General features: G+C 38.5%; 1 protein-coding gene across 1 annotated transcript; it reads right to left on the bottom strand.

Annotated features, from left to right (window-relative positions):
• Positions 1 to 11,585: 11,585 nt before the first annotated feature.
• LOC145035883 (uncharacterized) lies at positions 11,586 to 12,044 on the bottom strand. Its single transcript, XM_078984387.1, has one exon. The coding sequence runs from the start codon at positions 12,042 to 12,044 to the stop codon at positions 11,586 to 11,588; it is 459 nt and encodes a 152-aa protein (XP_078840513.1).
• Positions 12,045 to 15,479: the final 3,435 nt, after the last annotated feature.

The raw sequence follows: 15,479 nt of genomic DNA on the forward strand, positions 1-15,479 counted from the left end.
GGGGAGGAATCTCTGATGCTGTCACCATAAGAATTGCTATTTCCACCGATGGATTGGTAGGAGGAGGTGTGGCTTCAAGAACATCTTTTTCTTCCCTTGGCTCTGTTGCCAGATGAGCAACTTCATCGATATTATCAAGCAGCTTTTTGAGGCTTTCTCCGATCATAAAATCTTCATTGCTACCGAAGTTCAAGGGAATTTCATCATTATCAAATCCTGTGATGTTGAGATCTTCGTACAACTCAGTCTCAGTCCCCGACCCCTCATTGTAATCCCTTTGAACTTGTACAGACTGTAAGTCGTGTTCCTCAGCGACTTGGGCATTTGCAACTGGAGTTTTGTTGTCATCATTATCTGAAACTGTGATGATATCTTCAGAAACAACCCTTTCATAGGAAGTGGGCTCAGATAATGCTTTATCAGATGTTCCATGAGACTCAGAAGTTTCATCAAGCTCAGCAAATTTCCCAAACCTCACTAAAGGATGTAATCCTTGAAAAACGACCTTGCCCTTCCGATTTTGTTTAATAAGACCAACAGTGTGAGGACCCAAGGATTTTATATCCAGATTGTCACCATCCTTGACCATCTCTGGGAATTGATTGTCGATGAACACTTGAACAAATCTCATATATAGCAAAAATGCATCTCTGGTTCCCTGGGTCATGGCATTTATGTTCACCAGGAACACGTCAAGAATATACTTTGAGAATTTGAATTTTATGCCAGCAACCAAAGAGACAATCGCCCCTGTGTTCCTGATAGAGATTTCATCAGCTTCTGATCTCTTGCCTGAGATGCAGCTTACGAACACGTGTGCCAGGAATCGCCAATAAGGAGGCAAGAGCTTTTTCACTATAGGAGGAAAGGTACCCTCATATCCCATCTTCCCAAGAACCCGTTGTACATCATCAATCCCAATTTCAATAGGAAAAGTGGATTCATCATTGATCAGAAGAGTATCTTTGATGTACTGCTCCGTGATTTTGATATTGCAACCTTTAACCACAGCTTCAATTGTCATCTCTCCATTGACTTTTGACATCTTAGCCATCTGCCAAAACTCCCGGATGATGTTGTGATAAATGACAGGATTCACTGTAATGGCACAAGCTAAGCAACATTCTCTTAGTCTGTAGATCATTGATTTGAAGTCTCCATGAGCAACCGGAGGTTGATCCAACACAATCTCCAGGTTGTGCATGTCTGCAAACTTAAGATTCACAATTGATCTACACTAAACAAGTCAAGTAAGAAAAAAAAGTATTTGACAGTTAAAGCTTTAAGTTTTCTTAATAAAACAATTTTATTTTGGCCTTAAAAATTATTTTTGATCAAAATATTGGAGTTTGCGGTCAAAATTGGTCAAGCATCGAGTTTACGGTTCAAATAGGTCAAACAGAGTTTACGGTCGAAATTGGATTTACGACCGTAAACCCATGCAATGGTCACCTGATAGTAAACTGAGTTTACGGTCGTAAACTCAGAGGCGTTTACTGTCGTAATCTCAAAAGGAGTTTACAGTTCATGAATATCCCCAAACCATAAACCCTCCCCAAACCGTAAACCCTCCCCAAGCCGTAAACACCGACGAACATTTAAACCCCGATTACTCCTCCAGTTTTAGTCGATTCGATGAACAGAAAGCATTTCACCAGTCGGTTTTGGTATACCTTCAAAGTGAACTAGTCGATTTCACGAAAATCACAAAAAAAATCGAGGAGAGAGAGTAGAGAGAGAGAGAGGGAGTTTGCGGCAGTAAGAGGGAGAAATGGGAGAGGAAAAGGGTTTACAGCAGTAAGCTCTTCCTTTTATACTCCCTTTACTTTTACCTGTCTCTCACACAGCTAAAATCCCAGTCTTAATCCCAATTAATTTGTTTTTTTAAATGAAACTTTATGAGGATATTAAAAATAAAAATAAAAAATAAAATTAACATAAACCTAAAAATAAAAATAAACTAATTTCTAAAAATTTAAGAATTAAAATACTTAAAAAATTAAATTTTTCACAATTATAAAAAATTAAAATAAAAATAAAAATAAAAATAAACTTAAAAATAAAATAAAAGAGAAATTTAAACTTTGAATAAACATAGACAAAATTTATCTCAACATTACTGACAAAATCTTGTGACACTGGAATCAAAGTTGTTAGACAGCCTTAATCCACTTGTCGTTACCGTTCATCTTCACGTCTTTGTCTGGTAGATCGTCGGTATTGTGGTCAACTTAAACACGAAAAATTGTGATAGATTTAAGGCATGCTATTAGTTACAAGACAAAAGTGATCCTAAGTTCCTAGATACGATATCTTAAGGACCATTTAGCTGACGACAACCAGGGATATTGTTATCCACTAAATTGAGCAGCGAGATCTATAGATAATCTTTGAGTGTTCAGTTTTAATTGTACTGGAACATGTTTCCCGCTTCCTGATATGTCCCAGCAATCCAAGACTTCCAAATTACTCCTTACATCGGGTAAGCAGACAATTATTAAGAGAGATGATAGATTTAGAATGTGTATGCTATACACCCAGGTCGGATCTCTTCCAATCACGCACAAGGTGAAACATATGACTAACTAAAGTTTTAGAGGGATTGAGAAGTAGAATGGTGCATATACTATGTACCAGGTCGGATTATGAGTCACGCAAAGGAGACAATATATGGCTAACAGATAGAAAGAATTGCATAAATAGAGGATGCAGAGAAATAGAGTTGCATATGTTACATTCCAGGTCGGATCTTTCAATCACGCAGAGGAGATAACATATGACTAACAGATAGAAAGAAAGAAAATAACCTTCTACATACCTAATTTATCGGAATTCACCGGTCGCCCCATCAATACCGGAATTAAGAACAGAATCCGCACATCGAGGAAAAGTTAATCCACGGTTCCAAATACAGGTTATTTTATGTGACCAGTAGATTCTCATATATATCTCCTTGCTTAACCTATCGAAGTGTCATATTGTAAGGCTAAACGGATCTAACTAGGTCAAGATTTATCAAGTCTATAAATTTCCTAAGTTCAACTCTGCCTAGTCATGTCCATTTAGAATCTTTCGTGCCTACCGACGCATCAAACCCAGAGCATAGACCCTTCACCTTTGGGTACGTTACGCAGACTTAGATTGCCTGTTATCACTTGATAATATCACTTCACAGTCCTTCATCAACAAGCAAAACTTTATGCAACAATTTTTTGATTTTTCTGAATATTAATGTTTTTGGATTTTTGAATGTTTTCCGAAAAAAAGGAACAGAAGCAAAATGTTTTTGGATTTTTTAAAATTTTCAATTTTTGTTTGGTTTTGTATATTTCTCCCCTTAAATTTGTGCATGGGAGAGAATGAAATGACTAAAATGATCAAATTTAAATTAACCTCATTAATAACAAAAATTAATCCTCAAAACGAATCATTTTCAAAAATTCCACAAGCACATCGAATCGATCTTTGTTAAAAGGCTTAGTAAACAGATCTGCCACATTATTAGCAGTGGGAACCTGTTCTATCCGGATGAGCGAACGCTCATAAAAATCTCTGATAAAATGAATTTTGATATCAATGTGCTTGGTTTTGGAATGTTGGACCGGATTTTTAGTGATTTAAATAGTAGCCTCATAATCACAGTGAATTGGGGTTTCTAGATTATTCAAACCATAGTCCAACAGCTGATGTTGGATCCAGATAACTCGAGAACAGCAAGCAAATGCAGCAACATATTCCGCTTCCGCTGTTGAGGTAGAGACGGTATGCTGTTTCTTGCACTGCCACGACACCAACCTATCACCAAGGAATTGGCACCCTCCTGATGTGGATTTCTTGTCAACCTCACAACCTCCATAATTAGCATCAGCAAAAGCATATAAATCAAATTCATAATTCTTCGGATACCAAAGAACCAATTTTGGGATGCCTTTGATATACCGAAAAATCATTTTGACAGCAATAAGATGTGAAAGTTTAGGATTAGCCTGATAGCGAGCACATTGACACACTACAAAAATGATGTCGGGACGACTTGCAATGAGATACATCAGGGAACCGTTCATCGATCTATAATGAGTCTGATCTACAGATTCGCCATCAATCTTTGGATTCAGTAGGGGTCTTTCAGCCATTAGTGTCGATGCAGGCTTTGCGTCTTTAAACTTGAACTTCTCAAGAATATCCTCCACATACTTAGCTTGGTGTAGCAGGATTCCGGTTGAATTTTGTTTGACCTGAAGCCCCAGAAACATGGTCATTTCACCTAGAGAACTCATCTCAAATCGCTTCTTCATCACACCTTCAAACTCTTTGCAAAGCTTTGGACAGGTAGACCCAAAGATAATGTCATCAACATAGATCTGAACTAGTATCTGATCATTACCCACATGTTTGATGAATAAAGTTTCATCAATAGTGTCGCAAGAGTATCCATGCTCGAGCAAATTCTTTGTTAGAGTCGCATACCATGCTCTAGGAGCTTGTTGTAACCCACACAATGCCTTGTCCAACTTGTAGACGTGATTAGGGAACTTTGAGTTAACAACCCAGGGGGTTGATCAGCATAAATTTCTTCCTTCACCTTACCATACAAGAAGGCAGTCTTGACATCCATTTGGTAGACCGTGAATTTCTTGTAGGAAGCGTATGCGAGAAAAATACGAATAGCCTCAAAACGAGCCACGGGAGCATACACCTCAGTATAATCAAGACCCTCAACTTGTCGAAACCCACGAACCACCAACCTTGCTTTATTGCGCACTATTACACCAAAATCATCCTGCTTATTACGATAGACCTAACGCGTGTCAAGACACCTTTTTCCCTTTGGTAACTCAACCAATTTCCAAACCCTGAGCTTTTCAAACTGATTTAGCTCTTCATGCATTGCATCTACCCAGCTGGGCTCAGTCAAATCCATTTCAACGTTCTTGGGCTCTATTTGACATATAAAGCAAGAGTAGAGACATGCATTAACATCTCCACTCTGACTTCTGGTTTCAACTCCATCACCTAGTTGGCCAATGAGGTTATCGATCGGATGATCGCATTGAATTCTTGAAGGTATGTCTTGGCTGATATCATTGAGTGAAACAGGAAGAGTGTGTATGTTGAAACCTCCATCATCTACTGATTGATTCACATTAGATGAATCTGCCACAAACTCATTAGCAATTTCTTCAGGAAAGAGTAGTTCCATAAAAGTTGGATTAACAGCGGAAGCATCTCTAGACATGAACTCTCTCTCAACAGGTGTAAGAGGTGTAGCATCAGCATCAGAATTTTCATTCGGAACCTTAGACTCTGTACTATTTGGTTGCTCAGATGAATCCCCTTCAGGTGGAGCAGAGGACGCCCCCTCAGATGGAACAGAGGACTCCCCCTCTACTGTTGGAGGTTTGTATACAACTTCTTCGTCTTCGTCTTCAGAAACAATCTTCGAACCAGAAGAGGATCCACTTGAACTATCTGAAGACACATTTAAAGATTTGAAAAGTGATGTGTAATCAAATAACCAATCGGGACCCACTCAAGCATCTGTTTCATTCTCCTCCAACTAGCACACGTCATAGGATTCTACAATCTGCTTAGTCTTTTTGTTGTAAACCCTGTACGCAGTACGTGCAACATACCCTACAAAGTAATAATCATCGGCTTTGGCATTGAATTTAGGGTTGGATTCCAAGTGAAGAAGGGTGCAAGGGCAACCAAATACATGGAAATGGCTGATAGAAGGCTTGTGTCCATAAAGAATCTTGTACGGTGTCTTCATATGTGCTTTGTTGATTAGAACATAATTCTGCACGTAGCAAGCAGTGTTAAGTGCCTCGTCCCAAAAGAAAACAGGTTGTTTGGAATCACAAAGCATTGTCCTCTGGCATCTTTCAAAGTTCTATTTCTCCTTTCAGCAACACCATTTTGTTGAGGCATGTGAGCAAAGCTATATTGACGCACTATCCCTTTTTCTGCGCAAAAATAGTCAAGAACTGCATTCTTGAACTCACTTCCATTGTCAGTACGAAGCGCCTTCATTTGGTTGTTGGTCTGCTTCTCAATCATCACAACGAACTTCTTTATCTGATCAGTAATCCCCGCTTTGTTGGATAAGAAGAAGACCCACGTAAACCGAGAGAAATCATCGATCACAACGAGACAGTACGAGCTTCTGTTGATGCTCAGGATTTTGACCGGACCAAATAAGTCCATATGCAATACTTGGAGCACTTGACTGATTGATTTGACTTTCTTGGGTAGGTGTGGTTTTCGATGATGTTTTCCTTGTGTACAGGAAACACACTTTGCAAATGTAATAAAGTCTCTGACAGATAGGCCTCGGACCATCTCATTCTTAGCAAGGCGATTCAGGTTTTTCGCGTTAGCATGTCCAAGCCTTCGGTGCCATAACATTGTGTTATGTTCGAAGACTTTTGAGAATAGGCAAGTGACTTGTTCATGTAGGTTACGTTTCATATCAATAATGTAATCATTCCCATCCCGTTTAGATTTGACAAGAATCCACTCTTCTGGGATGACAATTCCTCGCTTGAGAATCATACATTCTTTATCGGTAAAATGGGTAGAATAACCTTTGTCGCATATTTGGGAAACACTCAACAAGTTGTGCTTTAATTCGGGAGCGAAGTTGACATTCTCAAAGCTTAGCACTCCATTTATAACGGTTCCTCTTTGTGTGATCTTGCCACCATCTCCGCCCGCGAAGGAAACATAGCCCCCATTAAAAGATTGAATTTCACTCAGTTGGGAGATGACTCTTGTCATGTGCTGGGAGCAGCCGTTGTCGACGTACCAAGGACGAACAACATTCCCCCGCAACTGTCCCTGCAAAATAAGTGGATTCATTTCGATTTAGGAACTCAGGTCATCAATGGCCTGGGTTTCCTTTTCACTTTCTCTGATCTATCCTTCAATATTTTCAAATTGGGATCCTCATTCTGAATCACTTCAGAAGATGTTAATGATGTATTAGAAAGTGATTTGGGCTTCCATTGATATTTGGATTTTAACACATTCTCATATGTTTCTTAGGAGTTGGCATTGAGCCTCTGGATTTTCTACCAGAAGTGGTTGAAGATCCAGAATTCCTTTTTGATGAAATCGATCTTGGCGAAGCCTTGTTCGATTTTGGCAAACTATTTAGAGCTTTGTTAGTAAAAACCTTTTTATTCTTTTGAAAAATAGCCCTTTTTCTGCTTCGATCATCTTTCCAATCATCATTTTGAGAACGAGTTCTTGAGGAATTTCTAATTCAAGACCTTCCTCGAGATTCGTTCTCTCCTCTTGGTGACAAGTAGTTTACAAAGATCCTATTTTGACAGTTCCTAGCTACATGACCACCAACACCACAATTAAAACAAATTTTTTTATTATTTGAACTTGTACTGCATTTTTCAGATTTATTTTCTTGACAAATACTCTTACTCTTCTCAAAAGAACATTCATGAGGGATAGATTGAGAGATAAGTGAGGGTGTCTCAATTGTTGTGACTTGTGGAATTGATGGTGTTTCATGAGTATCACAAGCATCAGAATTACCAAACAGTTCATCAAACATATCAAAGAAATTAAATGCAACAGAATCAGGCGTGGGAGCATCACACAAAACATTATCAGTCTTAACATCAGAAACATAAATGTTTTCATTTGAAACAGAAAATTTAGAATTAGAAACAAAAACAGAAACATGTTCTCCTCTTCCAAGCTTTGCCTGGTCTAATGGTTGATCTGTAGGGGAAGTAGAAATGTTAGTACTTTCAATGTTAATAAATCCGCTTGAAACAAAACCAGATGGCTTGCCATAGACCATAGATGGTTCGTTGGCAATCTCATCCTTGGATAGGGGTACACGATCATATGAATGATTATAAGGAGGGGGTACACGATCATATCCTAAACCCTTAGACTGATTTCGTTTAAATTGCATGCAATGATTAATCATGGTGGCAACTACCTCGCTTGTTCCATCAAATTTTTGAAAAGCAAAGTTTGCATAATCAAACTCTCCTTTTATTGTATCAAGCTCAGTAATTAGCTCATCATTTTGTCTTTTAACATAATCATACAATTCACATTTTTCACGGTATTCTGTTTGAATCCTTCTCAGATCTTTTATTTAAGTTTCTAACTGGGCCTTAAGGGATTTTTGTCCTTTTCTAAGTTGGTAGCACTCATATCTAAGGTCCTCTACTTCTCTACATAATAATTGGATTTCATCATGAAGAGCTTTAACATATTCTTTACATGCATGAGAACAAAACGGTAGGTTTACCTCGCTTTTCTTGGGCTCGGAAAAAGTAGACACCATTAGAGAAAGTTGCAGCTCCATCATCTCTGCTTCGGGATCCACATCATCATTCTTCAAGGCAGCATCATCAATCTAAGCTAGGTGATCATTTTCTGGCCCTGAGATATTCAAATCCTGAATCTGGTCCTCACAGTCAAAGGATTGAAGGACCATAGCAGTCTCACCATTGGCTGCAACACCTGCATGGTTGTTTCCCACTGCTACCATTTGCCTGTTGCTGTTGATCCTGCAATCTAGCTTAAGGAAATCACGAGCAAAATGACCCGGCTTGTGGCAGTTGAAACATCTCAGCATGCTCTTGTTAAATCACACCTTCTTATCATCATTCATGCCCCAATTGCTCTTCCCTGTCTTCTTAGCAAACTGTTTGGCCCTGAAAATAGCCATAGCAATTTTCCATGTAATGTCCATCTCTTTTACATCTTCAGGATGAATCTGATCCAAATCAGCAAATGACAGCTGAGGTGGAAGATCTCTAGCTACAAAAGCATTGTAGCAGTTAACTAGCCCAGTAACTAGAGCTACATTTTCATCAGAATCTTTAAAGTTTGATGAAGAGGCTATAGCTCGCACATTTGGAGTAGGGACAGCTTGTGTAGTGATAAATGGCTGAGTTTGATGGTGAGGGATGGATGATGCATCAGTGAAGGTCTGAATCTGAGGTTGTTGAGCTGCAAAGGCTTGACCTAAGAAAGACATGATTAATGAGAGAGCATTGTTGGATGAGATTCCAAGATTTTCAGTAGAGTATGAGTTCACATGATTAATTTCTCTCTGTTTGTCATCCATGTTACAAGCTTTGATGATCGCCATGATTTCAGCAAGAGTGAGGTGATTTAAATCCTTAGTTTTCTTAATCACAGCAACATTCATATCCCATGATCTACGAAGAGCATTCAGAAACTTCTTGTAGATTTCTGACTTAGTCAAGAAGATCCCTGATATATTCATGTCAGTTGTGAGAGTTGTGAACCGCTGCAACTGTGCCTCAAGAGTCTCTCCTGGTATGTAGTTGAACATATTGAACTTTTGTCTCAACATGTCCCGCCTACTCTCCTTCATATCTTCATTACCCTCATAAACTTCAATTAGGGTTTCCCATAGATCTTTAGCTGAAGTGTAATCACGAAAACCTTGAGCAATATCGGGAGATAATGCCTCGGTTAAAGTGGCTAAAGCCCTTTCCTGCTCCTCAACTTTCTCAAACTCCTCATCAGTGTAGTTTTCAACAACCTTGTCAATCAATTGGCCTCCAACTGTCATAGTGATTCTAACAGGGCCTCTAAGAATCCTTCTCCAGACTTTGAAATCTTTCATCTTAATGTATTTTTCAATTTTGTACTTCCACTCGGGAAAACCAGCTGCAAACATTAATCTTGGAATACGTGTAGTAGTGCCCATGACAACATCAAGTTAATGAAAATGATTTTGACTTTGAGATTCCATTTGAAATTAAAGCAATTTAAAATCACAATGGTGTTTACGGTTGATAATGATTAAAATCAGATGATTACGACCGTAAACAGGGTTTACGGTTGATACGTTTACGACCGTAAACTAGGTATACAGTTGATGAGTTTGTGGTTTGCGAGTTTACGGTTTATGCGTTAACTATTCTTAGGTTCCTGAAGCCTTGTTTACGATTTTTGAAAATTCACAGTTTACGGTTTGTGAAGATCTTGATTTTAGAACCGTAAACAGTGTTTACGGATGGCAGTAAACTCCTAGAAAACCTTCAAAATCAAGTTTTTTGCAATAGATTCAGATCCATTAACCACTAGAACACCAAAACCGATGTTCGAACAATAAGAATATCAGTTTAAGCACCCTAAATCTTGATTGAATGAAGTTTGACACCGGTTCTTGCTCTGATACCAATTGTAAGGTCCAAATAAGGATCTTTACCAGCAATCAAGCAACAAACAATCACAAAATAAGAACAAGATGAAAAGAAACCGATCTTGCACACGTTTATATTCAATAAATCGTCAGGTACAACTCGAAATACGACCGTGAACTGCTAGGCATCAACCCCGAAAAAAGACTTACTCCTCCACTATTTATACTAAACTAGTATGCAACCTGAGTTTGCGACCGTAAACAGGGTTTACGGCCGTAAACTCTGTTTACGGTCGTGAACACACAAAATGACAAAAAAAAGGAGATAAACAACTCATAAACCGTATTACAGACTCATGCCAAACAAAATACACTAAAAGCCTAGACCAAACCATTAACTAGACTCTTCACTTGGGCAAGCAAAAGTAGTCATTTCTTGGTCAATTGGGTCTATGGGTATTTGGAAGTAACCCGAAAATCCGTCTAATAAAAAATAGTAACTATGGTCGAACAATATTTCAAGCATTTGATCAATAAAAGGTAAGGGAAAATAATCTTTACAAGTGGCATCATTTAGCTTTCGATAATCGATGCACACCCGCCAACCGGTTACCGTTCGTGTTGGAATAAGCTTGTTCTTCTCGTTCGTTACGACCGTCATCCCACCTTTCTTGGGAACCACTTGAATGGGACTAACCCATGGACTGTCGGAAATAGAATAAATGATCCCCGCATCTAAAAGCTTGACTACTTCCTTCTTGACCACTTCTTGCATGTTCGGGTTCAGTCTTCTTTGGTGTTGCACTACCGGCTTTGCTTCTTCTCCCAAGTTAATCTCGTGGGAGCAATAAGAGGCACTTATTCCCTTGATATCGGTGATACTCCATGCAATGGCATTCTTTCTCTTCTTTAGGACATGGACTAATTCTTCTTTTTCAGATTTGGAAAGGTCAGAAGCTATTATAATAGGTTTTTGATCACCTTCTTTAAGAAATGCATACTCTAAATGATCAGGTAGAGTTTTAAGGTCTAATTTTGTGTTTTGCGCATTGGACACGTCGAGTCCATATAGGTCACTCGTCGAGTTTAGGCGAAATTCCTCATCTGATCTTGATTCCCCGTATGGACTCGTCGAGTCTGTGGTGGTGACTCGGCGAGTCGTAAATTCTGCACTTTTGACTAAATCATTATAGTCGGCTTCTTCAAGCAGTCTCTCTATCTCTTTAAGGTCCCTTTCAACATCAAATTCTTCTGCAAAATATATAGAGGAATTGTTCGACTGGCCTTCTTTCCAATCTTCTATTAGTTCGTCCATCATATCTACGGAGAATGTTATGTCATCACTAAACGTTGCATGCTTCATTGTTTGATCAACTCCAAATGTAACTGATTCGTCTCCCACCCGAAGGGTGAGTTTGGAATCTCACATATCTACTATGGCATATGCGATGTTGAGGAAAGGTCTTCCAAGTATGATCGGGACTTGAGGATCCGCTTCCATGTCTAGTACTATATAGTCCGCTGGGAATACGAACTTATCCGCTTTTACCAATAGGTCCTTGCATATTCCTCTTGGAAATGTCACTGTTTTGTTTGCCAAGTGTATTGCCATTCGAATTGGCCTTGGCTCCGGAAGGCTTAACTTCTTAAAAAACGAATATGGCATGAGATTTACACTTGCCCCCGAATTCTCTAATGCATGTATGGTTGCCAAATTTCCAAATTGACATGGTAATGTCAAGCTTCCCGGGTCACCTTTCTTTTTAGGCAGTTTGTTTAGCATGGCAGCTGAACAGTTTTCATTTAAAACTACCTTCTTCACTTCTTCCATCCTCTTCCTATTAGTGAAGATTTCCTTCAAGAATTTAGCATACTTTGGCATTTGTGCAACCGCCTTGATGAAGGGAATATTTATTTGAAGGGCTTTTATGTGCTCCAGGAACTTTTGATAATCCACATCATGCTTATCTTGTCTAGCCCGGCCTGGAAAAAGTAGTGGAGGTTGATATGGTTTTGTAGGAGGCTCCTATTTCAATTCATGCTGGGGACTCATCGATTCCATGTCACCGACTTGACTAGTCCTGTCGGGTTTCGGAGATTTCTGGGATTTCTGCTTTTTTGCTTCCTCTTGCACCAGTTTGGGATTTTCTTCTTTATGATATTTATGTGTGCACCTCTCGGGTTATGTTTGGTATTACTTGGAAGTCCACCCGGTTGTCTCTCGTTTATTTGTAGTGCAAGTTGGCCCATTTGCTTTTCAATATTCAGAATCGATGATTGCTAGTTTCTAAGCATGGCTTATTGATCTATCAACATGGTTTGATGTTCTTTAATCATGCCTCGTTGCTCCTTTAACATGTTTCGTTGTTTTTTTATCCCATAATCGGTTTCATTGTGTCTCTTTTCGGATGCAGCTGCAAATCTCGTGCACTGGTTCCTCCTTTTGATAAAAACCCCTCTTTTGTTTGAACCTTTCCTCCTTAGCCTTTTTATACTCGTCATATGCGAGCCATTCTCTTTTTGGTTTTCGCCAATTGTCATCAAATATATCGCCACTCGAATAGCATGGATTGTTTGATCCATCTTAGTCATCCTCCTATCTAAACTGTCTAGTTTAGCCATCATTGTTGCCATGCTATTGTTAACCGTGCTCACTACCCCCTACTTACTTCATTGCATGGGTTATGATATTCTCTATAACATTTAGAGAACCCTTTAATTAATTCCTTGATCACCAAGGGTGCCTTCTCGGGCCTTGCGAATCAAGTAATTTCCATGTTGTAATATTGACTCCATCATAGAATATGGATACTTCTTGTTGGCTATTAAGATCATGGTGTGGGCTATTCCTTAGTAGACTTTTATACCTCTCCCATGCTTCATAAATGGACTCTCTGGGTTGTTGTTCAAAGTTGGCTATAGCTCTCTTTAACTTGACAATTTTCGAAGGTGGGCAAAACTGGTCAATGAATTCTTCTTTCATTTTAGCCCATGTAGTGATGGATCCGGGAGGGAGTGACTTGAGCCAATCCTTTGCAGCACCCTTGAATGTAACTGAAAGCATGCGAAGCAGCTGAGTTTCACGAGGCACATTTTGAACAGTAAATCAATCAGCTACATCATTGACTTCATCCAAGTGTTTATAAGCATCTTTGTGGTCATTTCCGTAAAAGGGTATCTCCTTGAGTTGATCGAGTATGTGACCCTTGAGCTCAAAAGTGGCAGTCGCTGGAACCGCGGGTTGCACAAGCCCCGGGTCGGTGTCATCTCGTTACCTCTTTTTCCATTCACCCATGGGAACTTCATCAATGTTCGCCATGGTGTTGTCAAAGTCACCCTCTAGATCGATGTCTTCTCCAAATTCTTTATCTTCCCTTTCGGACTCGTTCACGGTATCTTCCTTTATTAGGTCTTCGTTTGCCAAAGAAGAGGTGTTGGATGCTCCTGTTTTGTTGCTCTTCTTCTTGCTGAAAACGGACTTTATATTCTTCAAAGGTGATCTTTTCAAAGAAGTAGATTCTCCAATAGATTTTCCTTTGTTCTTCTTTAAAGCAGACTCCAGATCTTCAAGTTGAGGGACCAAAGGCGTATTGGATCCTCGGGTCATATAACAACTGCAAACAAAATAGGAAAGAAAAAAAAAACACGTAAAAAGAACAAAAATAAAATAAAACTAAAAGTTTTCTATTCAGCGATGGACTCGTCGAGTCTGTTCGAAGGGACTCGGCAAGTCGAGTGCAAAAACAGCAAAAAAATTTAAATGACATTTCCTAAAAACTACTACTAAAAACTCAATCTTAATGCTAAATCTAATAAAACAGTAACTTTTTGCAAGAAGAATCTCACACAAAGGATCGATAACAATAGTAATCAATTCAAAGTTGGAACCGTTCCCAGGCAACGGCGCCAAAAACTTGATGTGTGTGAAACTAACTAGTTTTACTCCTACTTTTAAATATAATTTTAACACACAAAAGGCAGTGTACCTATCAATTGGTTGTATAATTAAGCAAGCAGGGTATTGAACATAGGGAACGACAGATTAAACTAACCACTAATATTATCTAAAAAACAAATAATAAAAAGGCAGAGTTTTCTCTAGTTTTGCAAGACTAAAAACTTAAACAACAAACTAAAACTTAAACTATCAACTAAGTAAGTAAAAATCAACTAAATTCAATAATGAAGACGACTTTTGTTTAGGGTTGACTCATTTGATCCTATGGTAGATTTTATGAAAAGTGCAATGGATTAATCTATCTTTGGCTACCGATTAAGATGATTAGGTTCACGTTCGCTATTGCTAATCCTTAGAAAACAAATTAATCTAAACAGTGGCCAGTTGTCTAAATTAATGGATTTCCTAGATTATTTATTCGGGTTAAGTAAGACTTGTAATGGTTAATTGAATTGGTCTTCCAATTAACCTCTTGCTGATGGTTCGTCACACAAGCTCATACATTGGTTTTCCTATTCTCTATTAACCCTAGTTTCACGTTCGCTATTCCTAGGCATATACCAAAAATCATATGAGATTAGCAATTAAGAGATTGTCATGCAACTTAATAACAGATTAATTAACAGAAAATAGTAATAACTAACACATAAGGGTCTTTAACAAGCTTAACAAAACAAATCACCAAATAAAGATAATCCAAATCATAAAATCAACACATAATCACAAACTTTGTCTTTCCTAAACAGAAGAAAATATGTTTAGTTCATGATTATAGTAAAACTAAAGTCAAAATCGAATTCTAGTAAATCAAACATGGTTCAACTTAAAGAATAATAAGAGTAAACTTGAATTTTGCCTTAATTCTTCTCACAATTGGATCTAGGATTGATTTTCTGACTCCCAACACTTGAATACGCCTTCTAATCGTTGCTTCTCTCCCCAGGGGTTCATGAAAAAATGGGTTATGATCAGGAAGTCTCTTTTTATGGATTAGATGCGACTCATCGAGTCCATGGGGTGACTCATCGAGTCCCTCATTAAATTCCCGTTCCTAGCAAAGTAAGGACTCTTCTTGCTTCGAGAACCTTTGTGGGAACTCGTCGAGTCAGGGGTTAACTCACCGAGTCCCTTCTTATTTTTGGCTCTTTTCTTTATTCTTTGATTCCCAAACTCCCAATAGCTATTCCAACCTCCTTTTGCTTCCAAGCACTCCCTTTGAACTAAAAATATAATTCAAACATGATTAAGCACCTTTTGTTCCGTAATTGCAATAAATTAGCTAAAAATATTAATAATCTATACAAAATATATGACTAAATATGCACATATCAACAAGGTCCGACGAGAAGAGAAAATTCT

This window comes from Lactuca saligna, chromosome 3 (genome assembly GCF_052625555.1).
Source record: "Lactuca saligna cultivar CGN05327 chromosome 3, ASM5262555v1, whole genome shotgun sequence".
NCBI lineage: Eukaryota > Viridiplantae > Streptophyta > Magnoliopsida > Asterales > Asteraceae > Lactuca > Lactuca saligna.